This window comes from Castanea sativa, chromosome 4 (assembly GCF_040712315.1).
Source record: "Castanea sativa cultivar Marrone di Chiusa Pesio chromosome 4, ASM4071231v1".
In the NCBI taxonomy this organism is placed as follows: domain Eukaryota; kingdom Viridiplantae; phylum Streptophyta; class Magnoliopsida; order Fagales; family Fagaceae; genus Castanea; species Castanea sativa.
The window spans coordinates 27,588,382-27,614,451 of NC_134016.1; the positions used below are offsets into that span (position 1 = coordinate 27,588,382).

The 26,070-nt window shown below is 37.1% G+C and overlaps 4 protein-coding genes and 1 long non-coding RNA gene across 8 annotated transcripts; 2 read left to right on the forward strand and 3 right to left on the reverse strand.

Annotated features, from left to right (window-relative positions):
* Window positions 1–71: 71 nt before the first annotated feature.
* LOC142632659 (protein STRUBBELIG-RECEPTOR FAMILY 5-like) lies at window positions 72–4,559 on the reverse strand. The gene is made up of 12 exons (XM_075807026.1): window positions 4,532–4,559; window positions 4,050–4,182; window positions 3,864–3,935; window positions 3,696–3,761; window positions 2,997–3,068; window positions 2,840–2,911; window positions 2,157–2,228; window positions 2,021–2,086; window positions 1,226–1,288; window positions 976–1,138; window positions 211–270; window positions 72–101 (listed from the first exon to the last, which is right to left on the reverse strand). The coding sequence occupies exons 1-12, from the start codon at window positions 4,557–4,559 to the stop codon at window positions 72–74; spliced, it is 897 nt and encodes a 298-aa protein (XP_075663141.1).
* A 46-nt stretch (window positions 4,560–4,605) lies between these two features.
* Window positions 4,606–5,611, reverse strand: LOC142630446 (uncharacterized). Of its 4 annotated transcripts, none has more exons than XR_012843315.1 (4): window positions 5,319–5,611; window positions 5,099–5,218; window positions 4,896–4,963; window positions 4,606–4,792 (listed from the first exon to the last, which is right to left on the reverse strand). It is a non-coding gene; the product is annotated as an uncharacterized LOC142630446 (long non-coding RNA). The 4 variants fall into 4 exon arrangements; XR_012843316.1 differs by having other exon boundaries at window positions 4,888–4,963; XR_012843318.1 differs by having other exon boundaries at window positions 5,063–5,218.
* Window positions 5,612–5,625: 14 nt separating this feature from the next.
* LOC142632660 (serine/threonine-protein phosphatase 7 long form homolog) lies at window positions 5,626–8,057 on the reverse strand. Its single transcript, XM_075807027.1, has 6 exons — window positions 7,947–8,057; window positions 7,061–7,827; window positions 6,876–6,966; window positions 6,304–6,702; window positions 5,703–6,080; window positions 5,626–5,631 (listed from the first exon to the last, which is right to left on the reverse strand). The coding sequence occupies exons 1-6, from the start codon at window positions 8,055–8,057 to the stop codon at window positions 5,626–5,628; spliced, it is 1,752 nt and encodes a 583-aa protein (XP_075663142.1).
* Window positions 8,058–11,515: 3,458 nt separating this feature from the next.
* On the forward strand, window positions 11,516–21,454 carry LOC142631662 (uncharacterized). Its single transcript, XM_075805893.1, has 10 exons — window positions 11,516–11,979; window positions 12,980–13,497; window positions 14,411–14,610; window positions 16,174–16,344; window positions 16,758–17,072; window positions 18,369–18,527; window positions 18,605–18,754; window positions 18,887–19,093; window positions 19,178–19,219; window positions 19,415–21,454. The coding sequence occupies exons 1-10, from the start codon at window positions 11,616–11,618 to the stop codon at window positions 20,640–20,642; spliced, it is 3,354 nt and encodes a 1,117-aa protein (XP_075662008.1). The 5' UTR covers window positions 11,516–11,615; the 3' UTR covers window positions 20,643–21,454.
* LOC142632661 (enoyl-CoA delta isomerase 2, peroxisomal-like) lies at window positions 20,743–22,783 on the forward strand. Its single transcript, XM_075807028.1, has 2 exons — window positions 20,743–20,751; window positions 22,214–22,783. Exons 1-2 carry the CDS (start codon window positions 20,743–20,745, stop codon window positions 22,781–22,783), a joined length of 579 nt encoding a protein of 192 aa, XP_075663143.1.
* Window positions 22,784–26,070: the final 3,287 nt, after the last annotated feature.

A 26,070-nucleotide genomic window follows, 5' to 3' on the forward strand; every position in this document is an offset into this window, starting at 1 on the left:
AAAAAAAAAGGGAAATGCATCCTAGCTTATGTGCATGTTAGCTTATGTCATATCAATGGCTATATTAATTTTTAACCATGCATCCCAGCATCTTGAGCTTCCTATTCATGATTATATGCATATTAGGATACATAAAATCAATCAGTGAAACCATCAAATCTAGAATAGTCAATACAGTTCAAAAAAAAATTGTGCAATTTCAAGTGATACCTCCAAAATCTCAAACCCTTGCTCTTGCGCACAAGCATAGATAGCTGCAGATTTCCCACACTGCAACACAAGAAACAAACCTTTTAACCACCAGTATAAACAAAAAGCATTTGCTATGAAAACATTGAGTTTCAGAACATTTATGCCATATGGAAAATAAACGAATGAGTTTCAAGTTTCATTAACAGATGATTTCACTTAACAATGAAGGAACTCAAACATATTACCCCAACATAAAGCAGACAAAGACTGATGAGAAAAGGCCAACAAAGAGTCAAATCTAACAGTAAAGTATATTGGCACAAGCATTGTACAAAACCTCTTATCTGTGGAATAAGATCCCCTCCCATTGAATCCTTTAATTTCCTCCTATTTTTATTTAGGTGTAAGACATGTAGCATTTAAAAATCAAATAAATGCCGCGTGTCTCAAACCAGGCTAAAATTGGGAGGGAATTGGAGGATTGCATTGGAGGAGATCCTTTCCCTATAGGCAGGATAGTGCACACTAACTTAATTACCAAAGTTTGATTTTCTACTCATCTACATGCACCTCCAAGGAAAATCGGTTAGAAATTCTAGAATAGATTTCCTTCCAATGATTCCTAAAAAGAAGAAAACAGACCAACACACATATTGGCTTCCACCAAAGACAAACTCCTCTAATTAATAGGTGTCATTTTTATTTTTATTTTATAAATCAATGGATGTCAAGGAAATGTGAGGAAGGAGATGACTTTCTTCTTGAAAATAGTGCAATTAGAACCCCAATTGCTGCCAGTGCACCTAAAGCTATTCCCGCTATTGCTGCTCCACTCAGGACAGACTTACCTCCAGAATGGTTTTTAGTCGTGTGTCGATCAGCAACACGTGGTGTACCAGGAGGAGGAGGAGGAGCTCCTCCAGATGACCAGGAATTACCTCCAGATCTTCATTAAAGATAATCACAAAGTCAGAGAAACAACTTCTTAAAAATTGCATCCATAAATAAGAGTAATTTGAACAGATACACTCACTCTAAGTTTATTTCTTTCAATTGGTCTGGAATCCATCCACTAAATTTGTTGTTTTCAACATTCCTGCATTTAAGGATGGAATTTAAAATATATCATGCAACACAAAATACTTTATAATTATATTTATTTAATGAAAATTTTAAACTCTCAATGGTATCCCTTGTAACTAAGATGATAAAGAGAGCATTGTGCTTTCGGAAGGCAACAATTTTTCTATGATTGCCCCAAGCCCTTTTAGATAGTACATTCCATCTGGTTTAAATTTTGGATGTCTCTTTAGCCGGTATTATTTGGGGAGGCCATTTTCAATGCACAGTTTGAATTATAAAAGTACACTTCAGTGTTGGACTAGATAACTAAGTTAAATCATTTGATTCATGGAAAGATGCACACATAGAAATAGTGAGCACCATATTCAATTAAGAAAAGGAAACGGCACATAATTTATCTCATTTTATAATTCTTCAATGACTATGAAACCTTTTGTCAAGTATATTAAATACCTTATCATATTAGAAAAGGTTTAACCCCAAATATTGGCTATTCACTTTTTCAGAGAATGATTACCATTTGAGGCTGTATAGAGTAAAATCCAAGGAATATAAAAAATAGTTTTACAAATATTCTATCGGATGAGACAGAAGATATGTTTTCAATACAGTGTACAATAAAAGGATAAACTAAGCCACAAATAAAATAAATACAATAAATGAAATAATGAATATTATTTTTTGTACAATTTTCATGAAAACCACCATGTTAAAGTAATAAAATATGAACTGGATGCCTACTTACAAATCATCAAGGGGAAGATTAGCAAGGGCATTAATTGAGCCACTGAATTGATTGTTTTTCAGATTCCTGTATGAAGATAAGAAATTTAGCAGCACAGAAATTTAAAGATCTAAATTTAAAATGAATTTATTCTTACAATTTTTTGAGGCTTTTGAGTGATTTGAAACTCTGAGGCAAATTGCCCGACAGTGAGTTGTCGGAAAGATCCCTGCAAGGCAGTTCATGGTATGAATAAGAAAAATTATTCTTTATCATTAATTATAAAGAATATCTTTATACTGTGTTACATCTTTTTTTTTTTTAAATCAAAATTTAGTGAGATAGCAGATTTGTAATCTCAATCAAGCCAATGAATAACTTGATAAAATGGTTATACAACATGTTCATATGGAGTCCAGATCTAGTTCAGCTAGTAAGGAACCCATAAGAGAGACTTTATGATCTTATAAGGAAGTTTAATATATAGAATAGGCCCTTGTGAAAGTAAAATAAAAGTTTTGCAATATATCAATAGAGAGATGCTTGTGATTTGTGTTTTTGATTGTCTTTGTCCCTAGTGTATACTTCCTGTATACTTGGGTGCCACTTTTTTGATATTCTAACAAAATTTTCTCATTACTTATATAAAAAAAAATATCAATAGATAGACTTAAGCACATACACAATTTTGTGTTTACTGTAAAAAGCCAGAAGCCAGCTTAATTCATATTAAATGCAAGACCGTGAATTTGTAAAGCTGCTCACAGCAAGCAGGAGCTTACAATTCCCACTCAAATAAGGAAAAAAGAAGAAATTTTCTGTCATGTTAGTAATACTTACATCTCTTTCAGTTTTGAAAGTTTTCCAAACATATCACTCAACTGGTTTTTCAGCTGATTGTTACCAAGATATCTGCACCCATCATCAAATAATTAAGAAACAGGACTGCCAAAAAAAAAATGCCAAAATTAAAAATATCAAATAAAAAATTGCTTACAGGTATTGAAGGTCAGCCATCTGAGAAATTGAGTAGGGCACACCACCAGTGAAGCCATTTTGAGAAAGATCTCTGCACCTCAAACGTGCAATATCAGTACTGTAAATTATTTAAGGTCAATGCAAATAGATCAGGATAAGGCCAATATAAATGTATTGACAAGAAGCTAGTTATAAGGTAGAATATTATCGAAGACTACTGTCTTGAAAAAGGTCTTCTTTGGCAGATGGACTGCAATGTATTAAAGATCTATATAATTTCTTTAAGAAGTATGTAAATTTCATATATGACACCATATGCAATCACTAAGTTCATCACACAAGCCACCAAGATAAATAATTGTAGGAGGTGAACAGTGATGCAGGCCATCAACTTAAGCTATATTGATGGTACTGATGAAATTCAACCTTCTCCAATGATTAAATTAGCTCAACTATGCCACTCTTTTGCAAAGCTCAGTAAAAACAACAAGATAAAAAGATGAAAGTAAATAAAAGAATATAAATTAATAAAAGGAGTCTAGAGGAACAGTGTAAAGTTTCAAATGACAGCAGCAGGATACCATAAATCATGCTCATAGACCATAACAGTGCCAAAAAAGGATCATTGTACAGTAAACAAAAAATTAATGGCATCAAAATAAATTCAGTTTAGGATAATTTACAAAAATTATATGAGTTTTTTTTCATGATGACTTACATGTAAACTGCCTTAGGAGGGAGTTGATATGGTATCTCACCCTTTAGGTTGTTCTTGCTTAAATCACTGTACTAGACAAACAAATGCATTGACTTCAGGTGAAGTTCTTTCTAAGGTAAAAGAAAATTGTGACATAAAAAGATGCCTATTTTTAAAAACGGGTCTCACAAGTGAGTGACGGATGTTAAGCTTGAAAGCTGGTATCCCATTGATCCGGTGAGTCCAAGGTTAGATAGGTTTCTGCAAATGTTTTAGCAAAAAGAAGGTTTGATTCAGAAATTTCAGTACATTCTGTAAAATATGAACAGTAAGTTCTCAACATAAGGCAGATAAAGATTTGAAAATGATATATACATTTCGATTACGGATGAGCCCGAGCACTTGATCCCTAACCAGGAATCACCACAAGGGTCACCCCCACTTGATTTCCAGCCAGTTAGTTTTGAATTAGAATTCAAGCTGTTATACATCACATTAAGGGCAGAAACTGCAAAATACAGTTAGCAAACATCACGATCTTCAATTTCAATGATACATAACTACCAATTTAAAATCTTTTCAAAGAGAAAACTAACTTAATCTCAGTAACGATGCATACAAATAAAAATGCAACTCCCATAGGTTGAAGGATGTCTATGTGTATAGGATCCAAAACACAGAACAGATGCAAATATAACAAAATTGATTGAGTTACAATACTCATTATGGATAAATTAGAAACTATACTCACAAGCATAAAACCTCTTCAACATCCACTTGATGCCTTCTTGTCAAAATACATAGAAGATCCTAGTTCTTTACATTGCACCTTTTAATGCATTGATATAGGCACTTACAAGGACACAAGTTTAACATGCCCCACATTTTCTCAAAAAGCAAGTGTTCTCCATTAGTAAAATTGCTTACCTAGTCATTCCAAAAACAGATGGCCTCTTCTCCTTTTGCGTTGTATGATAAAACTCAGACATCACTAAAGAATATGGATGTTTCTTCACAGCATGATGACACTCATCCAGAATAAGGAGGTTAATTGCTTCCATTTTGATTATACTGTGTCTCAGAATGTTCAACAGAATTTGAGCTGTCATCACCAAAACCTGCAGCAAGAATAAGCAATTGGGTGAACAAGTGTAGAAGCAGGCACCACCCGAGTTCCAATACCAATAATAATAATAAAATCAATTATAATAACATAAGAACCTTCTGTTTTTGATGCAGTAATCTTTCAATGGTAACACACATTCGCCATAAATTTTTTTTCCTAGATTCTGTAAGAGTCCCATCACACAAGACCAATACATAGTTTAGTAACAAGTTCTCAATAGAACACAAGTACATGCATAATGTTATTGCAAAATATTGCCCACCTTAAAATTCCAATAATTTCTAATAAAATTATTTACCACATTTCAGGTATTGCTTCTTTTTCAAGATTCACCAATTTTGCGTTTTTTAACCCTTATGTAATGTTTGGGCGCGGGGGGAGGAGGCTGTGGGGCATCATCCTTAGGCTCATCATCGTGCTGCAAAGACATTAGATGCATACAATCAATATTCGGTGTAATGATAAGAATAAAGTGAACCACAAGATATATCATTACATTGTTGGTAATGTTATCATACCATAGAGCCGCCTTTGTGTCCTATTTTGTGTCCACCAGTCCCACAAGTGGGTGCTCTTCTAGTACGTTGTGGTCTACCTCGTGGGGGTGAGGGCTGCTGAGGGGGATGCTCGTCCGGTACATCAGTGTCAATCCCAACTGGAGGCCCTAAAGGGTCGGATGAGGATGAGGTAGGTGGGTAATGATGCTCTGTATAGCTAGGAGTGGGGATCATTGTCATGGGCAAAGTGGGTGCATTGGAGCTGGTGGGTGGGTATGAGGGTGTCTCAGGGTGCGTAGGAGGGGTCATATGAAAATCAAAACCAAGATCAAAACTAGGCTGCGAATGAGGGGTGGGTGAAGGGACCTCGAGTTCAGGAGATGCATCTGGGATAGGTGGAGGAACCTCAGGTGGAGGAGATGCGTGTGGGATGGGTGCAGGTACCTCGGGACTAGTTACAACCCGAGGGGTTGTTGCACGCCGACCACGGCCCCTACCTGCACTTGTGCTTGGGCTTGCTGTAGCAGGTCGACCACGGCCCCTAGCTGCACTTGTGCTTGGGCTTGCAGTAGCACCTTGACCACGGGTCGATGTACTTCGGGGTGCTGGGTTTGTGCTTGGGGTTGCAGTAGCTGTTGACTCAGTCTCATGCCCATTGTTTGCCTGCCCATTTGCTGCAAGACCACCACCAAGCCCAGCCACATTATTTAGGACACGTCGGACATGGTTGTGTGCTCGGCTGCCTACAGGAAGCATCTCCAACAGTGCTAAATGGCTTTCAATCTAAAACGGAGAAAGAACCAGTACAATCAGATTTGATCTACTCAAATACTCAACTAAGAACAAAAAGTGTTATTAGAATACTATATGTAATAGAAAGTCTTTTTAATTGGAGGTCAGTCAGATCAAACCAGATTTGCTGAAAAAAGAAATCAATTGATTCTACGTTCCTACATGTACTGAAGAAAAAACAACGTAGGCAATAAAATCTAATTTAACACATTACCATTATATCTAATTTAGCGCTGTTGCGGTCGACATACTTTCGAGTGACCGAACGGTACCAGCGGTAATAATCATGATTGCGAGGCATCTCACCAATCTGAGGAGGTGCATGGCAAACTCGTTGTTGTCTCGTATCCCATGTAAGGATATACGGTCCATGCTCCTCCCTCCAATTCTTTTCCACCTTCCCACGTAAGTCTATTCTATGCAGTCTATCATCGTACACAACATGGTCGGGCCGCTCTTGCGCCAACCCAAACTGTCGAAGGACACGATCTGGGTGGTGTGTCTCTACTATGCAAAAACACACCAGTGGCACCCTTGCCGTCCACGTATCCCTCCCTGCGACGCAGAAGTCAGGAAGGTGGCCGAAGTCTGCCTCATATGGCTGCCATATAATCTACAGTAGAAACAAAATACAATTATCATAGCATCTTAAAATGTGAAACAAAGGAGAATACATAGATAAAGGGAAAAACAAAAATTAAAATAGAAGATATGTTAAAGCAATGATTTCAACATATTCTTAAGGAAAATTAACATAACTTCCACAGAAATTTTGTATATTATTACCTGGTCCGGCTGCATTCTAGCTAATTGCTCACGATAATGGATCAACGCCGTGCCGGATGGCCTACTCTTCGGGCTTGGCACCCGCACCCACCTACAGTTACGATCGAATAACATAAGATATTACCACTTAGTTACTAAGAATAGTACATTGCATAACACACACTAAGTATCAGGAAAATACTTACTTAAATGCAAGTGGAGCTTTTGGCCATGGGCCATAATCGCATCCAGGTGGAGGCTCTATCCTCGGGCACAAGAATGGCAACCTCGCCCATGCCCAATACTGGACCAATTGCAACGCCCTACCAATCTGCGATGCCTCTTTATCACTTGCCCGGCACAACTCTCTATACAACCATGCCAGGCAACCACTACCCCAACTATACTTTGGCGGATCATGAAGGTTCCGCAGGAACTCCAAGAACATCAGATGCACCCTATCTCCCAACTTATCCATGAAAATCTTATCCCCTAGTAGTGCTAAAATATAGCACCGAGCATACTGATGTACTTGCTCCTCCGTTGCATCATGAGGCAGTGGCTCTGCAATGCGCTCAACAAGGCGGCTAATGAGAATTCTTTGCCCCACCAAAGTTTTGTTGTCATTCTCCGGAACGCCAAAACCAAGCAACTCCACGCACAGTTGCCTCCAATTCCCATCCACCACAGTAGTCGGCCCAACCAAGACCTCACCGTCTATAGGAAGTCCAAAAATGACCTCCACATCTTCTAGGGTGATTGACATCTCACCATGTGGAAGATGGAACGTATGAGTCTCCGGCCGCCATCGCTCAACTAGGGCCGATATTAGGCAATGATCTATCTCTCTGGAAGGGACCCTAAACAATCCTTCTAACCCCACCAACTTGATAATATCAATCACCCGATTATCTTGCATCGTTATCTTTGCCATCTCCTTAGCGCGACCACGGCATGTAAGTGAGCCCGAGTCCTGTAAAATGGATAAAAATTATAGCGGTCGTTAGAATTAGATATACAACTTTCAAAGAACTTGCTAAAAGTCAAAGACGATGTAAAAATTAAAGCAGTTGTTAAAACTAGATATTTCACCTCGCCATTCCAAATGTCCTCTGATCGATGATTTCGTTGTCGCGTCAACAATGAAGGATCTTCTGGACCAGGGCGCACAATCTCTGGCTCCTCATCGATCCCAGGCTCCATACTGCAAAGAGTGCAACAATATTCCACAGAATTAAGTCTTCATAAATAACTCTAATGCCCACAAACAATTATATTAAGCCTAGTGAAATTGTTAAAATACATAATTATTTCATTTCTTAAAAGGGCTGTTAAAGTTGAAGTATGCACGCACACACACACGTGTATATGTATGTATGTACATAACAAGTCTAAAACTAACAATTTAAACACATTAGATTGCATTCCACCTGTAGATTTTGGGCATGTAGCTAAAAAATGGAGGCTCTTACTCTTCCTACTGAAACTAGGAAATATAGTAACTGAACTCCAATTTTCCTAGGCTCAGATTCTTGAGCTTCTACATAACCATGAATGCAGCCAAGGGTTGCTGGAACCAATCTAAAACAGATTATGAGAAGACAAAACAGGTTGAAATGACATGAGCCCTAAATGGGATATAGTATTCTTAATCAGCAATAGACTGCCTTACATTAGCTGTAGACCTGGTTTTTATAGTTCTATATTCTCCTAACAAATACCTACTACTTTCAAGATTCTCTAGAGACCTATCAAACAAAAAAAAAAAGATTCTGTAGAGACAACTAACTCAATAATACCAACTAGTCAAAAGTGAGATCAGACTTGTCAACTGACTTGAATTCAGCACAAACTTAAAATAAAGGCTAAAATGCAAATTGCACCCTCTAAGTTTGACTAAAATTCATGTTAGTCTTCTAACTTTACTTTCCTTCAATTGAATCATTTTAAGTTTCAAATTTAGTCCTTTCATCCAATTTTGTTAAAAATTTAGAGAACTCAATTGAACAAAAATAAAGTTAGAAGATTGAAATGAACTTCAGTTAAACTTAGAAGGTGCATTTTGCATTTTAGCCTAAAATAAACGACTTAATAACATAACAGACCCCTAAATCAAAAGTAAATAGTAAACTACCCAGAAATATTGAAGAGCCATTTTAAGCATGAAATTTAAATCATAGTTGCTGGCTGCATCAATTATCCACAAACAATACAACAATTCAACAATCAATCAAAAAGAGTTATCAAAACAAAAATGTTGCTGAATGTTTTTCAAAAAAATGTATGTTAGTGGTCAAAAGGGTCCACGAAGTGCTTCTTAAAAAACAGATTATATGCAGGCACCCATAAATGAGTGAAATTTGCGCAAGGGCAAACCATTGAAGCTAAGAAATGATGCAAGAAAATAACACGTATTAGTCTCCACTACACTTGGCTGCCATGGGGACCAATTGTAGACAGCTTCCTTTTATGTAGCAGGTATTCCAACATACAGCTTTCTTTTATGATGCTTTCGAAGGTTGGGGAACCGTTTAAAGGGCGCACCTGAAAATAAATGGTGAAGATTATATAGAATGGCTTTTGCTAAAAGCGAGATTTCTCTTAATCTTGTCCAAAAGAGATCCTTCTCCAAGCATTGGTTGGGAGGATTTTGTTTAATAAAATAAGAATTTTATAAAAACTCCTATACTTTAGTGGTTTGTAGTCAAAGGTTAGCTACAAAAGCCATGACTTTTTGGTTGAAAAAAGTGTGTTGTATTGAATCTGGTGCATTATATGCCAGAAAAAATCATGTTGGTGGAAAGCCTTAAAATCAAAGGTTAATCAATTAAGAGAGGTTGTATGTTTAGACTTGACCCAAATTTATGATTTTATTCTCTAAATGGTGGATGGAGAGATTGTACGTTTTAAAATTTAAATTTAGGGTGAAAAATATCAACTTTGAGGCCAAAAACTTGCAGACAAATTTCAAAGGAAACAACTGTAGGACTTCTTTGAAAAGCAGCTATTTTTGGGGTTTTGGAGGAGCTTGGGTGAGGAAATTGGCCTCGTTTCCTGAGGCTTCTCCATAGGTGTAAAAGGTTTTGTAACCCACAGGCATTTCGGCAGTTTGCTGATTTTGTGATGCAGCTTGACTTTTTAGGCAGATTTTGTTAATCAGCCTTGGGTTGCTTCTGAAAGCAGCTGAAGCTTTTTCCAAAAAGCTGTAGCTCTGAGAAAGCTCAAGCCCTCCTAAGTCCTAACCCCTTAATGGCAGGAAATGTTTATAAAAATATATTGGATTCAGGGTTTTAAAAGATTAACATAAAGGGTAAAGTTTGAGCTTACAATAAAGTAAGAAAACCCAAGTTTAAGGAAAAAGAAAGTCTGAATAGATTTAAGAGTTTTATATATGGGAATTTTAAGGGTTGATGGGGTTTAAAATTGGTTTCAGGGTGCCAAGGAAAAAGAAGAAGAAGAAGAATTACAAATCCTTAAAATCAAAATAATTTAAGTTTCAGATCATGAGGGTAAGAAAAAAAATGAAAATGATAAGTGATAACTAAAAGTTACCCATAAAGATTAAATATTAACTTATTAGATCATTGTCTAATTTGTTTCTTTTTCCCTAGTTTATCAACAAAATATACAACTAGCCAAATAGAGAAGACTTAAACCAGTTGACATGGGTTTACACAAACTCAGTCAATGTATTAGAAGGTTGCGCGTTATTCTCTAACAAATTTGCCAAACAGACTTGTCAATGTGGTGTTGATATGCTCCAACCAGCCCAACCTGTCACCACCCTATCTTAAGTTGAAAAGATTAAAGGTTTGACAAGAAAATAGAATGTAGTGGCTGTATATTCTTACAGACCAAAGCTTGTGCATATAACCTACTAATGCCCCTTGGCGCCTAGAACGGTTGGTGAAACAAATTTTAAAGCCAGCAGAATGCAACAATTCAACAATCAACAATCAATCCACAAACAATACAACAATTCAACAATCAACCAAAAAGAGTTATCAAAACTAAAATGTTGCTGAATGTTTTTCAAAAAAATGTATGCTAATGGATATTCGGTTTGGCTATTTAAATATAAAGATGGAGCAAAGAAAAGAAAGATGAAAGGAAATGGAGAGAAGGGAGAGAGGCTTACCGGCGGTGTTACGGCGGACCGGCAGTCGGTGTAGCAGCAGCTGAGAAGCGAGAGAGAGAGGGTTCTGAAAGAGGAGAGAGAGCGTTTGAAAGTGTTTGACAGATTGAGAGAGAGCGTTTGAGAGACTGAGAGTTGAGAGATTGAGAGACTGAGAGTTGAGAGACTGAGAGTTGAGAGATTGAGAGTGTTTCAGTTACGCGTTTGAAAGGGAAAGTGAATATTGTGTGGATTTCGAGTCTTATAGACTCGATTTCTCCCACTAACTCGAGTTTTAAAATCTCGATTTTTAATGCATATTTCAAGTCTTATAAACTCGATTTCTACGTGGCTAAATTCCTCCAGGTGGAAACTTTGTCCACGTAATCGAAGAACAAACACGACAACTCGAGTTTTAAAAACTCGAGTTTTAATTAAATCTCGAGTTTCTAAAACTCGAGATGTTAGTTTCCCACATTCTTCTGAAACCGGCCAACTAACGAAATCATTTGTACAATAGCGTTATTTGGAAAGGGTGTCCAAAAACAGAGGGTAATATATAATAAACTCTCGAAGAAAGCCTCTATCTGTATTTATAATTCTCTAAAACACCACCGCTTTCTCTCACTCTAAACCCTAACACAGCAATGTCTCCTCGCACCGATCAAGAAAAAGCAGAGCTCACGGACGATGATGACGACGACGACGACGTTTTGGACGATGATATTGAAGCCCTAAGGCGAGCTTGCATGATCACCGGAGAAAACCCTAACGACCTCATCAACAACAACAACAACAATCCCTCTCCGTCTCTGTTTGCCGCCGGTGCCGGCGGCGACGACTCTGACGACGACCTCGAATTGGTCCGAAACATTCAGAACCGATTCTCCAACTCCGACACTCTCTCCTTAAAGCCTCTCTGTGCTCTCCCGCCAATGGCTTCCGACGACGACGAGGACGATTTCGAAACTCTCCGCGCTATTCAGCAGCGATTTGCGGCCTACGATTCCGGTAACTGCTCCTAATAATCTCGCCGTTTGGTTGGATTATCATTTTCTAATTTGCTTCGAAACCTTTTTGTTTGGTTGTTGATAATATTTGTGGTTGAAAATGTTGGTTCCATAGTTCTAGTAGTAGAATTTGGAAGAGTTAGTATAATTGAAAATGTTGGTTACAACATTTCTGTAATAAACAAATTGATAGGTTAAACAATTTAGTGAAATCTAGACGTTGAACCACATTACACATAATGGTGAAGTTCCATCGTCAAACTTAGTTCTTCGTGATTTGTGAATTCTTGTGGATAGTTGTTTATTAACAAGCAAATATTTTCAATATGTGTTTAAATGATTTAATGCTTTTGATTAAGAATTTATTACAACATGGAAATTATTTAAATGATAAGGATGCTCAATTGTAAAGTTACCTTGCTGATGATGAAGCCTGAACAATCCTTTCGGTGGAGTTAGACAGCACGACACTATCCGAATATTGAGGTCCTAAACTTTTAATTTTGATCACAAATAAGCAAACAACAAAGGTGTCATACCAAGCACTTAGTTATAATACATAAGTCATTCCCCCACATCCCATTTTTGTTTGAGAAATTGAATGGCGCCACTCGTGACTAATATGGACTAAGTGGCCACTTTAATTTATGAGTTTTTGAGGTCAAATTTCAATTTTAAGGGGCCAGGTATGAATTTTTTGAACAAAGCTCTCAAGACTCAAATATTACCTATTAATATATAGAATTAAAAAATCCAAGAGCTTTGTAGCTCAATTGGCACCTCCTGGAGTTTTCAACAAAGACATCCTGGTTCAATTTCCCCCCTCCCCATTGTAGCTATCAAATATATATATATATATATATATATATATATATATATATATAGTATTAAAAAAAAATTATCCAGGGGTGATTCATTATAATACTTTTTTTTTCTGTAAATTTATGTCTTCGTGTTTTGGTCCTGTTTAAAAGAGCTGGTGTGTGTGGTTATATTTGCAGATTCTTTGAAACAAGGAATTGGATTTGGGGGTTCGCTAAGTAAACCTCAGCAGCAGGTTGATGCCTCTAGTCTATCCTTGGAGAAGGAAACTAGCAATAATTTTATTGTTCATAGAACTAATTCTAGTGAAGGATTTATAGATTCTGAAGATTTTTGTAACTCTCGTCCGCTCGGTGAAAATTTGGGAATCCAGCCATCTAGTTTTGTTGAGAACCATCAACCGGGTGCTTCTAAGTCACCTATGTTGCCACTTAAGAAGTCATCCTTCCCAAAGTCTGCTCTGTTGCTTATGGATGCCATTAAAAAGAATAGATCCTCCCAAAAGTTCATTCGGAGTCAGTTGGTTAATTTAGAAGCAAGAATTGAGGAAAACAAAAGGCTAAAGGAGCGTGTTAAAATCCTTAAAGATTTCCAGGCTTCTTGCAAAAAAAGAACTGGGCGGGCATTATCACAGAGAAAGGATCCTCGTGTCCAGCTTATTTCAGTGAAAAAATCATTGGTTTCTAAGGATTCAAAGGTTGGTTGATATTTATCTTTTCATTTGGCTTTCTCAATTTTTTTTTTAATACCGAGACCAGTTCTATATATGTTTTGCCATTTGCAGCTTAAATACCAATAATACTTGTCCTTTTTTTTTTCTTCTAAATAAGTGTAATATTCATTACCCACCCCAAGAACGTAAAAAAAAACATGTCGTGTATGTTAAGAAATCAGTTTTTAGAGAATTTGATCTATGCACTCAATAAAGAGTTAGTACCTAGTAATCTAATACTGGTTGATTTACTCTCTTTGTATGTAATGATTGGTGTTTGTATTCTTTAAGAGTACTTTGTGTACACCTTAAGGGAAAGAACACTAAACTATTCAACTTAAATTAAATCTCAGATTTTGGGTGTTTAAGTTGCAGCAGGTGTATTGCTCTGATTTCGGTTCAGGTTTAGACATTCTGGCCTTCTTGGACAGTTTGTCTTTTACCTTTTGTGCTGATTGTTTTTTGATGCATTCTTATCTTTTCTCTTTTCTTCGAGTGTCACTAGTATACTGCCTGTGTACTTTGGCCTCAGCCTTTCCTTTTTCTTCTCTATTTCAATAAAGTTATTTTCTTACTGATAAAAAATAAAAAATTGTGTACGCCTTGTGTTCATGAAGTATTGTGTCATTCTCAATAAAAGTTTAATGTTTAAAAAAATTCAAGGAAATAAATGAAAACTGGCTGGCTGGACTAAATCATTTAGGATTAGTTCTAAAGGCTCAACCAAATTTGGGGTGGGAAGGGAGAGAGCAAATAACTGTTAAGATTTCTCTTTTTGTGATTGCTAGTCATAATTTCTTATTTTTCTTTTCTTATATAGAATTGAAGTTTTCAACTTTCTTTACATAATTTACTTGTCTGTTTTTCTCATGTTGACATCTCTTTCTTGTTTCTGTAGGTTAATGATAAGCGGGTTCATGCCATGTATTATGGTCCAGCAGAGAATTCTCATGTTACTAATTATAGAATGGCATTGACTAACTTCCCACTTTCATTAGATCGGAAAAAATGGTCAAAGGCAGAAAGGGAAAATCTTGGAAAGGGAATAAGGCAACAATTTCAAGAAATGGTGCTTCAAATTTCTGTGGATCAATTCAGGTATAAACAGGGGTTTTGTGTGTGTGTGTTGTGCCCTTAAATTTTGGACAAAAGCTTGGTTGTTGCTGTTGTTGTTGTGCCCTTAAAAATCATGTGCTGTTTGATAACTTAAGTTCTTAGCTACTTGCATCAGATGTTGAACTTTACGTTATAAAGCTCCATTCTCTTATACTGAAGCATGTGGTCTGGATTATTTGATAAAGGATAAATGATTAGCAGAACACGCCTTAAGTCCATTTTTTTACATTTGATAAAGAATACATGACTAGCAGAACATTCTTGTGCTTTAGTAACTGATGTCTAACAGTGGCTGACTTTCAGCTTTAATTAATTGGAAATTGGGTTTTGGTTTGATGTAGAAATTATGGGTTGATTGGAGTTTAAACACAGAAAGTATTGAGAATTAGGTTTGAGATTTAATAGACTAATAGATATGTTCACAAGTCTGATTTCATTTAATTAGACCTTTTTTTTTTTAAGTCATAATCTTTAGATCAATCAGAGAAAAGTAAAGAGAGAAGAGAAAAGATTAATGAGGCAAGTAGAAGATGAATGAGAAATATTTTTTTATTGACAAGGTACGCATGCCCTTGGAGGTTTTGGAACCCACGATCTCACCTCCACTCACTCTCATGGGAGGAGGAGTTGCATGAGCCAGAACTCATTGGCTGAATGAGAAAGAAATAGAGAACTAGAAACAAGAGAGAGGTACCAAGGGGGTTGAACAATGCTCTAAGTTGTTAATTTTTAATAATCTGCCATGCTCTCCAACGTGATAATTGCAATTTACAACTCTTTTGTAATGCTGCAGAAAACATTTAAAGAAAAATAAACTTAAGCCCATATTAAATACACCATGGCCCTACATTAAAACCCTAATTAAAAATACCTGCTGAATAAATACTGACTACCATGGACACTTAATTGGACCAAAAAGACTTCTTAAATTGAGTAGGGCACATAAAATGAGTTTTGGGCTTTCTTGATGGATACTCTTATCCAACCAGCCTATTGCTACAGCATAAGTTACGTTATGAATGAAATTGTTTAGAGAGTAACATTCAGAATATGACTAATTAATGAAACATTCAGAATGACCCCCTATAAAAAACTATAATGTAATCTTTTTTACCAGGCATCACCAAAAGCATAAGCTTGAGGGAAAAGCCCTCTGTCATTATGATCTTAGATTATGAGGCCATGGAAATTCTGTGTTTTTCAGGCTTCAGACTTTGCAAATTTGTCCCCATGTATAGTTGAGACTATGTAGAATTAAAGGACCTAGTTAGATCACCATTAGATGATTTCATACAGAGTTCCAAATCCATGTATATGGTGCTCAGAAGGAGAAAAAATAAACTAAAAAATAAAGAAAAAGACATAATATTAGTAGGGCACCAAGTCTGTGTTACTGGATCTTCTTCCTTCTTGTTTTCAAAGACATTTCTACATATATTGAGAATATCACCCCTATTTGGGTAACATTTTTTGTGGACATTTGACTTTCTAAATTGGTAACATTGTTTCATGGGCATGCTTCCCTGACAAATGTCTTTTTGATAGTGATTTAGATGGATCTTGTGGAGATTCAAATGATTTTGACAAGATTCTTGTATCAATCAAAGATCTTGAAGTTACCCCAGAAAATCTTAGAGAGTTTCTGCCCAAGGTGAATTGGGAGCAATTGGCTTCGATGTATGTTGTAGGTCGCTCTGGTGCTGAATGTGAAGTAAGGTATGTGTTTTCTTAATGGTTAGATCTTATATATAAAACTTCTTTGTCTTCAAATTTTCTGTTTCGAGTTGTGCAGTTCTTGACTATTGTTTTCATGTTTATTGATTTCCTATGAAGCATATGTATCCAATGAAGCGATCTTTGCAGATGTCTATGATAATCACCATCACAGACACATATAGCATGCTTGGGCTTAAATAAAAGTGCGAGGTCATCATAGATCATATAGGTGGGATACATGATGTGTGCTTTACTCAAAACAGTCTTGCTAAATGCGTCTGTGATGGCTGTCATCACAGACGTCTGTGACGCTCTCATTTCCTTATGTGTTTGGAACCACGGTCACTTTTTAAAAATTGATTGCTTTGTTTATTTTCTAATGGCTAAATATATACGTTTGTTAATTCCTTTAGGTGGTTGAACTATGAAGATCCCTTGATCAACCACAATCCATGGACGATTATGGAAGATAAAAATCTTTTGTTACTTGTCCAAGAGAAGGGGATAATTAACTGGTTTGATATTGCAGTATCACTGGGGACAAACAGGACCCCATTTCAGTGCTTGGCACGTTATCAAAGGAGTTTGAATGCTTCCATACTAAAAGGGGCGTGGACTAAGGATGAGGATGCTCAACTTTGTGCGGCTGTAGAGGTCTTTGGTGAGAGCGATTGGCAGTCTGTAGCATCTACTTTGGAAGGACGGGCTGGTGCCCAATGTTCTAATAGGTTAGTTTGCTATCTTAAAAGAATCTTTGAGTTTGTGTTTATTTCAACAAAGCCATCTTTTGCTGTAGTTAAAGCTACCGCAAAGTATTATTTTTATGCTGTATTTTCTTATTGAAGAAAGAGCGGTGAGATTGGGGCTGAGGAAACCTATTAACATTGATAGTGCATTGATTATGTAGAAATGTGTACTTACATATAATTTATATAATTATACGTGTGTGGATATATTGGAATTGGTACTTTTTATTGGAATTGTTTCAATATTATGTTCTACCATGTAGATTTTTTTACTGTGATATCATCTATCTGATGGTTAGATCATTCTATATGACCATAACAATTATCAATGTCTTGTGACATGGTCTTTAACATGTGTTGAGCGAAAACAGCTATTAGTGGAAAAAGAAAAGCAGAGAGAGATCTGGGCCTGAAGCAGACATGTGCACTGGAGGATTGAGAGCCTAAAATATCTGACAAGCCTCAAGCCTTATCTTGTAGACATGCTACTTTTTCTTGTGAGAGTGGGTTGCATGCAAGTTCTTCCTTAATCTTTCAGTTACCTGTCCAACAACCTGAATTAGTTTTTTCTTCCCTTTCCCAAAACTGGCTTTGTTCGTATTTCGTTGAGCCTTATCATTCCACATCATTTTTTTTGCTGTTGGTCATTTCCTTTTAAATCTTTTGAGGACTGGTTGTGCTCTATTGCTGCACTCTTTCTTTTGATGGCATGTTGACCGTCCTCTTTCAATTTGTGCCTTATAATAAGCCACCTCATCTTATATAATTATTTCTGTATCTGGAGTCTAATCATTTTACCAATATTGGGCCTTTTCTAACCTAAGCAAGGTGCATTTATTTTCTCTTCCCTTTTGTCTATCAAGTCTTTATCCCAAAAATACAATACCGCAGCATATATATGTGATTGATATAGTACTTGTGGTCATCTTTTTCCATGTAGTCAAATGAATTATATATCTTGCCATTATTTAACCTGAGTTCAAGGTTACTAAATATCTGATTTCTTTTTGCAAATAATTTTGCTGCTGTTGCCAAATGCCATTTTTAAGTTCTAAAAACATATATCCAACCAAAAAAAAAACGAAAAAAATGTGGCTTTGCTTTAATCAATCGTTTATTTCCAGATTTTTCTCTGACACATTTTTCTGGTTTCCTTCTTGCAATTATTGATTATATGCTTTGGATTATGTTTTATACTGAAGATGACATTTTTAGGACTTGGTTGTGTCTGCTCACTGGAAATTAATTAATTTCATTATTACATTTTATGACATGCAGATGGAAAAAATCTCTTCATCCTACAAGGGTAAGAGTGGGGAGGTGGATTGAAGATGAAGACAAACGCCTGAAAGTTGCTGTGATGCTTTTTGGGCCAAAAAATTGGAATAAGATAGCTCAATTTGTGCCTGGTCGAACTCAAGTGCAATGTAGAGAAAGGTACTATGGAATAATTTTAATTCAATCTAGATCCTGTGGTTTGAGAAAATTGCTAATTCTTTTGATTCTTATGACAGATGGGTCAATAGTTTAGATCCTTCGCTAAGTTGGAGTGAATGGACTGAGGAAGAGGATTCCAAGTTGAAAGCAGCAATAGCAGAACATGGATATTGCTGGGCTAAAGTTGCTGCATGTGTGCCTCCACGTACAGATAATCAATGCCGAAGGTATGAAGTTTTTGGATTTTGAGGGATGGACAACTAGATCTCATTATGTCAAATGTTTTACATCTATTTTTTAGTGACTATATATATAGTTTTTTAACCTTCTTCAATTGCATCCTGTTTCTTTAAAACCAGGAGATGGAAGGTATTACTTCCACATGAAGTGCCCATGCTTAAAGAAGCTAGAAGAATACAGAAAGCCGCTCTTATATCCAACTTTGTAGATCGGGAGGTGGAACGTCCTGCCCTTGGACCTAGTGATTTTCTTCCATTACCAATGATTGGTTCAATATCAGAACCAGAAAATGAAAATTCTTGCAGTAAACAGAAGGGAAGATTAAGGTATAATGTTCAGACACTTGTCTCCATTTTTTTTTTACTGCATATTCTGTACCAATTCTGACTTGATGCTCCCTCAATGCACAGAGGTAAGGCAACATCCAAGGAGAAGAAGAATGCAGCTTCATGGTAAGTTTGTCTGCTTGTCTAGTTTGATGCTCCAATTACAGTTGTCATAGAAGCTTTCTAGGATTTCTTAATATTTTTCTTTTCTTTGAATTACGATGGTGGATAAGCTATGCCCCTTTAATATTTTCCTTTCGTACTATCTATAAAGGTCGAGTCTGCTTTACTCAATGAGATTTTCCCCCCCTATGAATGCAGCAATGTTCCAAGGAAGATCAGATTCAAGAAGTGTGAACAACAATCTCAAGTTTGTTCTGGTACTATAGAGAAGAAAAAGCATCCCAAACCATGTTCAAAGAGAAAGAAATGCATCAAACCAGTTGCAGAAAACCAGAGTCTTGTGTTACTGCCTGAAAGTTTGGAATCAGGAACAACTAATGGTGAATGTGTAGAGGCTGCTATTGATAATAATTCTACATCAAACAAGAAGACATCCAAGCATTATTCTAGGAGGATCAAATGCACAACAGATTTGGGGGGAAACCAGAATGCTATGTTGTCTTCTGCAAAGCCAATGTTGTTAGGAATTACTAATGATGAACATCCACTTGATCATGTATCTTGTCTGGATTCAACATTGTTACCTATAACCAATGGTGAAGTGGTTGATTCAATGAATGAGCACATGCAGACAGGGAAGAAGAGACCAGCTAAACTGCGGTCAAAAAGGAAAAAGTGTATGGAATTGGCTGAGGATAGCCACAGTTTCTCGTCACATCCCGAAAGTGGGGAGTTTGGGAAATCTGATGGTGAAGGTGTGGAAAACAGCATTTTGGATATGGAAAAAGGGGCTGTAAAGCAACAAAAAAGAAGGAAAATAAGAAATGAGCCATCAGGGAAATGCCAGGATGTATCTGTTCTGTTCCAACAAGATACGTTGGAAGTCTCAAAACACAGAAACGTCTCTTCTAAGCAGATTTTAGGGGCAACCAATGGAGATGAAATTACTCTTGCTTGCTTTCTTCATAATAAACCAAAGAAGAGAAGGCTTGGAGTGGCCAAAAATACCAGCCAGGCCTGCTCTTCATCTAGTCCGAAAAAGGGTGTCAAATCACTTTCCAATGTAGCAGAAAAACTTAAGTATGGAAATCAAAATTTATCTACCACACAAGATAAGGAATCTCAGGCATTCTGTCTGGGTGGAAATCCTGATGATTTGTTACCTTGCAAGCTGCAGTCCAGTCATTTGGTGGATATGCAAACCATAATAGATAGTGACAACGGGCCTGATAGAAAAGATTTTGTCCAAGGCCAGCATGCTGCTCATGACGCAGTGAGCTTCAGCCCAGAAGGTGATTGTGAAGAGGATGGTGATATTACTCTATCTTGCCTTCTGCGAAATAAATTGAAAAAGAAGAAAGGATCCAAATTGATTTCTAGAGTAAATAGACATAATGATGGAAATCGATCCAACATGCAAGCTTAGGAATCTTAGACATGCCGTAATGATGAATCTCCTGTACATTTGTCACCTTGCTGCCTGCTGTTTGGTCATTCTGAGGATATGCTAACCTTCATGACTAATGATGAGCCTGGTTAGCTGGATACAGTCAAATCACTGACTGTTGCTCTACATACCTGTTTGGAGAATCTTTGAACATCAATCCGGAACGTCCTTATGAGTCTGGCTTGCTTTTCATGAGGATATCTAAACCACCATGGCTAAGGCTAATGATGAGTCTTGCTTGCTTTTTGTGAAATAAGTTGAAGAGACGACTTCAAGGTAACAGAAGTGGTAGCCAAAAAGGATTGATCAACTTCAAGATTATAACTCCTCCGAGAATGCCTTTTTGTCATCTTGCAAGTATGATGTTAAATCATTCAAATGATATACCAATCATCATCATAGCTGGAAAGGCGACATCATATCTCTTCTTGTAAGGTGAATAACTAGGAAGCATATTCACGAGGATGTGATAAGCCCCATACACTGGTGTCCCCTTCCCCCTTGGGTTTTGAGGTCATATATAGTTGTAAATTTAGTTTTGTGTAAGCGAGAGATGAAATTGGGATTCCAGTTTTGGGACTAAATCAGCATATCATATTGAGACCTAAATGCTTGTCCAGTTGAGTTAGTATAGTAAGAGGTGCATATTCTTGTCAAGGGAGCAATTTTGCCGTGTTACATTCATATAGCAACATTCACCATTTATTATTGGTGTATTTTTTGTATCTGCCTTTATTTTTGTCCCGGTTGGCTGGTTTAGGATATTGAAAATTTTGAAAGAATTTCTTGTATTTTGTGGTGCAAATTCTGTTGCTGACATAAGCCACTTTTTGTAGTGTTTTTTTTTTTTTTTTAATTTATTGTAGAAATTCCAACTTAGTGGACCGAAATGAAAATTCCTAAAAGTCAAGGAATCAAAATGAAAACAACCGAACTCCTAAGCATAATTTACAGTTTCATTTTGAATTGATATAGAAAAAAAAAATCCTTAAAATTGTGAAACGAGATAACAAGGATAATAACGACAAATTTGTCTCATAACACTAGCCACATGTATTCAAAATCGAACTTTTTTTTTTTCGTACGCTTAACTTATGTCATTATTTTTGTTCTTTCCTTTTTTTTTTTCCAGTAAAAATGCTTAATTTTCAAGCTTTATTTATTTTTAAAATTATACATAGATCTGAGAACATGAGTTTTTAAATTGAATGATAAATAATAGCCAATCCATATGAAAATTTGGTATACATTAATTTAATATAAAAAAAATAATTAGGGATAATTACACTTTACCCACTTGTGGTTTGCCTCTAATTTGATTTACCTACTAGTGGTTTCATTTTTGACACTTTGTCCACCTGAGGTTACCTCCATTTATGCTCCGTAACCCACCTCTGTTAATTTGAAGGGTAAATAAGTCTTTTTTCTCCCATTTTATATCTCTATCCTTTCATAACAAGAAAAAAAAAATTAAAATTAAAATATAGTATTAGTTTCTCACCATTCACAAACATGAAGAACATACATAAACATGAAGAAAATACACCCAGAAAACTAATGTAAATCAAATCAAGCAATACCGTTTCAACCTAACTCTCATCTTCACTCTCTCCCAAGTCAAATCCCAAGCTGTCCATGGCTCTGCACTCATCACCACCGCCCACGGCAAATTCTTCTCCAACGGCTTCGACCTCGCATGGGCCCAATCCGCCTACTCCTCCTCTGGCGCCATAGATCGACTCCACCACTTGGTTGCTTCCTTCAAACCAGTCGTCTCTACTCTCCTCTCCCTCCCTATGCCCACAATCGCCGCGCTCCCCGGCCACGCCGCCGCTACCAAATTCCTCCTCGCGCTCATCCACAACTACATCCTGATGAGGCGCGATCGGGGCGTGTTGTACGTGAGCAAGGTCGATATTGGCTTCATTTTCCCAGATTACTTTACGGCTCTAATGAGGTCAAAGATTGGCTCCGCCTCGGCTGGGCGTGATATATTGCTGGCCGGGAGGAAGGTTAAGGGAGAAGAGGCGGTAAGGATGGGAATCGTGGACTCGGCGGTGTACGATAGCGAGGAAAAGAGGCGATGCACGATAGCGAGGAGAGGCGGTGAGGATGGTTAGGTCTTCGTTTTCATAGCTGGGTTTTTCATGGTGTTTCATGGCTGGGTTTTAATAGTTGGGCTTGATTTTCATGGTTGGAAAACTAGTGGATTTTCGTTTGGATACTGAGAAAAAAATGGTGGAAAGAAATTTCTATCTGAGTTCTTTTCTTTATTTCTGTGCTTGTTTCCATGTGCTTGGCTTCATTTGGATTTTTGTTTTGATTTTTGATTTTTTAGTCTTTAGTTGGAAAGAAAATCTTGATCTTCTTGGGAAAAATTTAAATACCCAAAAAATAGATCAAAACAAAAATCCTAGATGCTACAATGTAGTTTGAGGTGTTGCAGTCTACTTTGTTTTTGTAGATTTACTGCCTTGGATCTAGGATCTTAGTTTGGTGAGCAAGTTGGATGGTATTGCTTGATTTGATTTGTATTAGTTTTCTAGGTGTATTTCTTGTTTGATTCAAGTGAGAGTGCGTGGAGAGGTGTGTTTGATCTGATTTTTTTTTGATTTTTTGATGAAACTTGTTAGAGTAACTGAAAAATTAGAGGTGGGTTATGGAGCATAAATGGAGGTAATCTCAGGTGGGCAAAGTGTTAAAAATGAAACCACGGGTAGGCAAATCAAATTAGAGACAAATCACAGGTGGGTAAAGTGTAATTATCTCAAATAATAAAGTACCATTCTTTTGTCCAAACCTCTCTCTCTCTCTCATGGCTAATAGCTCAATTCGCCTCGAAAGAAAAGGTTTACGGATTTGATTTATAGCTTTAACAAAATACATGGAGTATCAATTGGTAATTAGTCTGCCATTTCTTGTCTCATCCCAACAAAAGTAAAGATAAAAGGTTATTTTTAATTGAAATTTCTCCCCTAGGAATCCTCCACTTAGAGATATTTCCTAGCAAATTTAAAATCCTACGAATCACAACATGCATTAAAAAGAAATAAAAAATAAAAATTGAAGAATAAGAGAAGGGCGTCCAAAACCAGCTTTGGTCTCTATACTTCCTAAAACCAGCTTTTATCCTTCTATTTTTCCCATGACCAACAACCTACAGGAGGAAATTCACTCCACTATTGAACACGCAAGGGTTGCTGCTGTCCGCCTGTCCCTCATGCTCATTTACTCCACTTCAGCTGTAGAGATACTTTTGAATTGCGAGGTACCATTACGAGCTCAATATATATGAGTGTTATTCCGTGAAATAGCTCGAATTTAACACGCAACGCGTAAGAGCATTCACACCAGCTCAGTTAAAAATTTGTAAAATAAAAGAAAGTACAATTTTTACACATTTTATGCAAAAAAATACCCACATCAGTGGGTGTATAAATAGCCAAAAATGTGGAAATCCATACACGAGCTACAGTACCGTGTAAATATACACGAGCACTGTAGCTCATGTATGGATTATTTTATTCCAAAATAGTTCGCTCCATTTTTCCTCTCTCTTCTCCGTTCTCAACGAACTCAACAAATTCAGTATCATCCACAGAAAAATTAACACAGCTACTCATTAACAAACTCAGACATACACTTGCTCAAAAAAAAAAAAAAAAAAAAACACAGATACACAAACACACCCACGATGCTTTGGTCGGTGGAGCTGCGGATTGGAGCTGGAATCGGTGGTGCTGGGGATTGGAGATCGGAGCTAGGATCGGTGGTGTGTGGATCGGAGATCGCGGTTGGGCTCGGTGGTGCGTGGATTGGAGATCGTGGCTAAGCTCGGTGTGGATCGGAGATCGCGGCTGGGCTCGGCGGAGGGTGGATCGAAGATCGCGGTTGGGCTCGGTGGTGCGTGGATCAGAGATCGCGGCTAGGCTCGGCGGTGCATGGATCGGAGATCGCGGCTGGGCTCGGTGTGGATCGGAGATCGCGGCTGGGCTCGGCGGTGCGTGGATCGGAGATCGCGGCTGGGCTCGGCGTGGATCGGAGATCGCGGCTGGGCTCGGTGGTCGTGGATTGGAGATTGCGGTTGGGATCGGAGATCGATGCTATAGATCGAAGATCGGAGCTGAAAAATGGGTAGAGAGAGAGAGAGAGAGAGAGAGAGAGCGAAAGAGAAATAAGAGAAGGAGAGAGAGAGAGAGAGAGAGAGAGAGAGAGAGACATGAATCATAAATGAAGAGAGAGAGAGAGAGAGAAATTACCAAAAAATGAAGAAGGCGCGCGGCAGTTGAGAGTAATAATAAAAAAAAGTGAGGAAATTATTATTTAATTAATAGAGGGAGTAGGATAGATGAACTGATGTGGGTGATTTGTAAAAATGAATGTGTAAAATTTTAAAAGGAGGTTTTTTGTGTAAAATAGAGGAAATTTTTACACGAGCTGATGTGTTTGCTCTAAGTGCTGCTGTCCCTCAAGCTCATTGCATATTTTTTAAGTGTACAAATTAGAGCCTTAAACTGCAGCACCTAAAGCAACGCATCCAGTGATTGCTTTCAAACATCTACTCAGATAATCGAGAAACCCCTCCAATTCCCTATCATTGTCTTGCATCTAAATCAAAATCGAAGAATTATTATAGGATTCAATGGAAGAGGGATCTTATCCCAAACAAAACGTCACACCAAGCTCAATATTTTGTTCCAACTAGGTTGATTTATGTTTCAAACAGGCTGAAGCTAGTTGTAAAGCTTTCTGGGTTGATTTTTTCCCTTGACACATGATTAATCATCATGGAACATTCGTCCAAACTCTTCTTCACCCTTTTCAGCTTAATCCTAACTAGTTCAGCATTATAAGCGTCCCTTTTCCTCACTGTTTTGATACACCTCTCACTTTAAGGTTCAAAAGGAGCATACAGTTAACTGCTCCAAGTCTTTTTCAGCAACACAAGCATTGGTCTCCTGGTGTTCTCCTCACAGGCAGCATTTTACACAAACATCTGAATCTTCCAAACCCGTGAGCCTTAACGTAACACTGATGCTAGTGAATCTTCCAACTTCATATCAGAACTCTTAACAGTATCCCAATGCTCACCCAATGAGAAAAATTCTAACAATGGATCTAAGACCCTAATTTGAATTCTAGCCAAAAAATTAAAAAGCAACTTGTAAATCATGACCGATCAATGATTAATAACATGTTAATCTAGTTGTCAAAATCACGGTCTGGGTCGTAAGATCGCACGATTTTATTATCCTATCTCCCCATAACATTTAGAATTGCATTAGGATCATATGGGATCCTACTAATCCTACTAAAAACATAATTTTTTTGTTTTTTTTTTATGGAATAAATTTTTTGTATTTGATGAAAATTTAAGGGTTTTTATTTTTTCATGTCATAATGGTTT

Coding starts and splice junctions, on each gene's coding strand:
- LOC142632659 (XM_075807026.1), bottom strand. CDS start 4,559: ATGTGGGGCATGTTAAACTTGTGTCCTT. Junction 3,069..3,695: donor CCTCCTAAGGCAGTTTACAT/GTAAGTCATCAT, acceptor TTTGAGGTGCAG/AGATCTTTCTCAAAATGGCT. Junction 2,229..2,839: donor CTTTCAAAACTGAAAGAGAT/GTAAGTATTACT, acceptor ACTGCCTTGCAG/GGATCTTTCCGACAACTCAC.
- LOC142632660 (XM_075807027.1), bottom strand. CDS start 8,057: ATGGAGCCTGGGATCGATGAGGAGCCAGAGATTGTGCGCCCTGGTCCA. Junction 7,828..7,946: donor AGGACATTTGGAATGGCGAG/GTGAAATATCTA, acceptor TCCATTTTACAG/GACTCGGGCTCACTTACATG. Junction 6,703..6,875: donor CTAGAATGCAGCCGGACCAG/GTAATAATATAC, acceptor TTTCTACTGTAG/ATTATATGGCAGCCATATGA.
- LOC142631662 (XM_075805893.1), top strand. CDS start 11,616: ATGTCTCCTCGCACCGATCAAGAAAAAGCAGAGCTCACGGACGATGAT. Junction 16,345..16,757: donor GGTGCTGAATGTGAAGTAAG/GTATGTGTTTTC, acceptor TAATTCCTTTAG/GTGGTTGAACTATGAAGATC. Junction 19,220..19,414: donor AAGAAGAATGCAGCTTCATG/GTAAGTTTGTCT, acceptor CTATGAATGCAG/CAATGTTCCAAGGAAGATCA.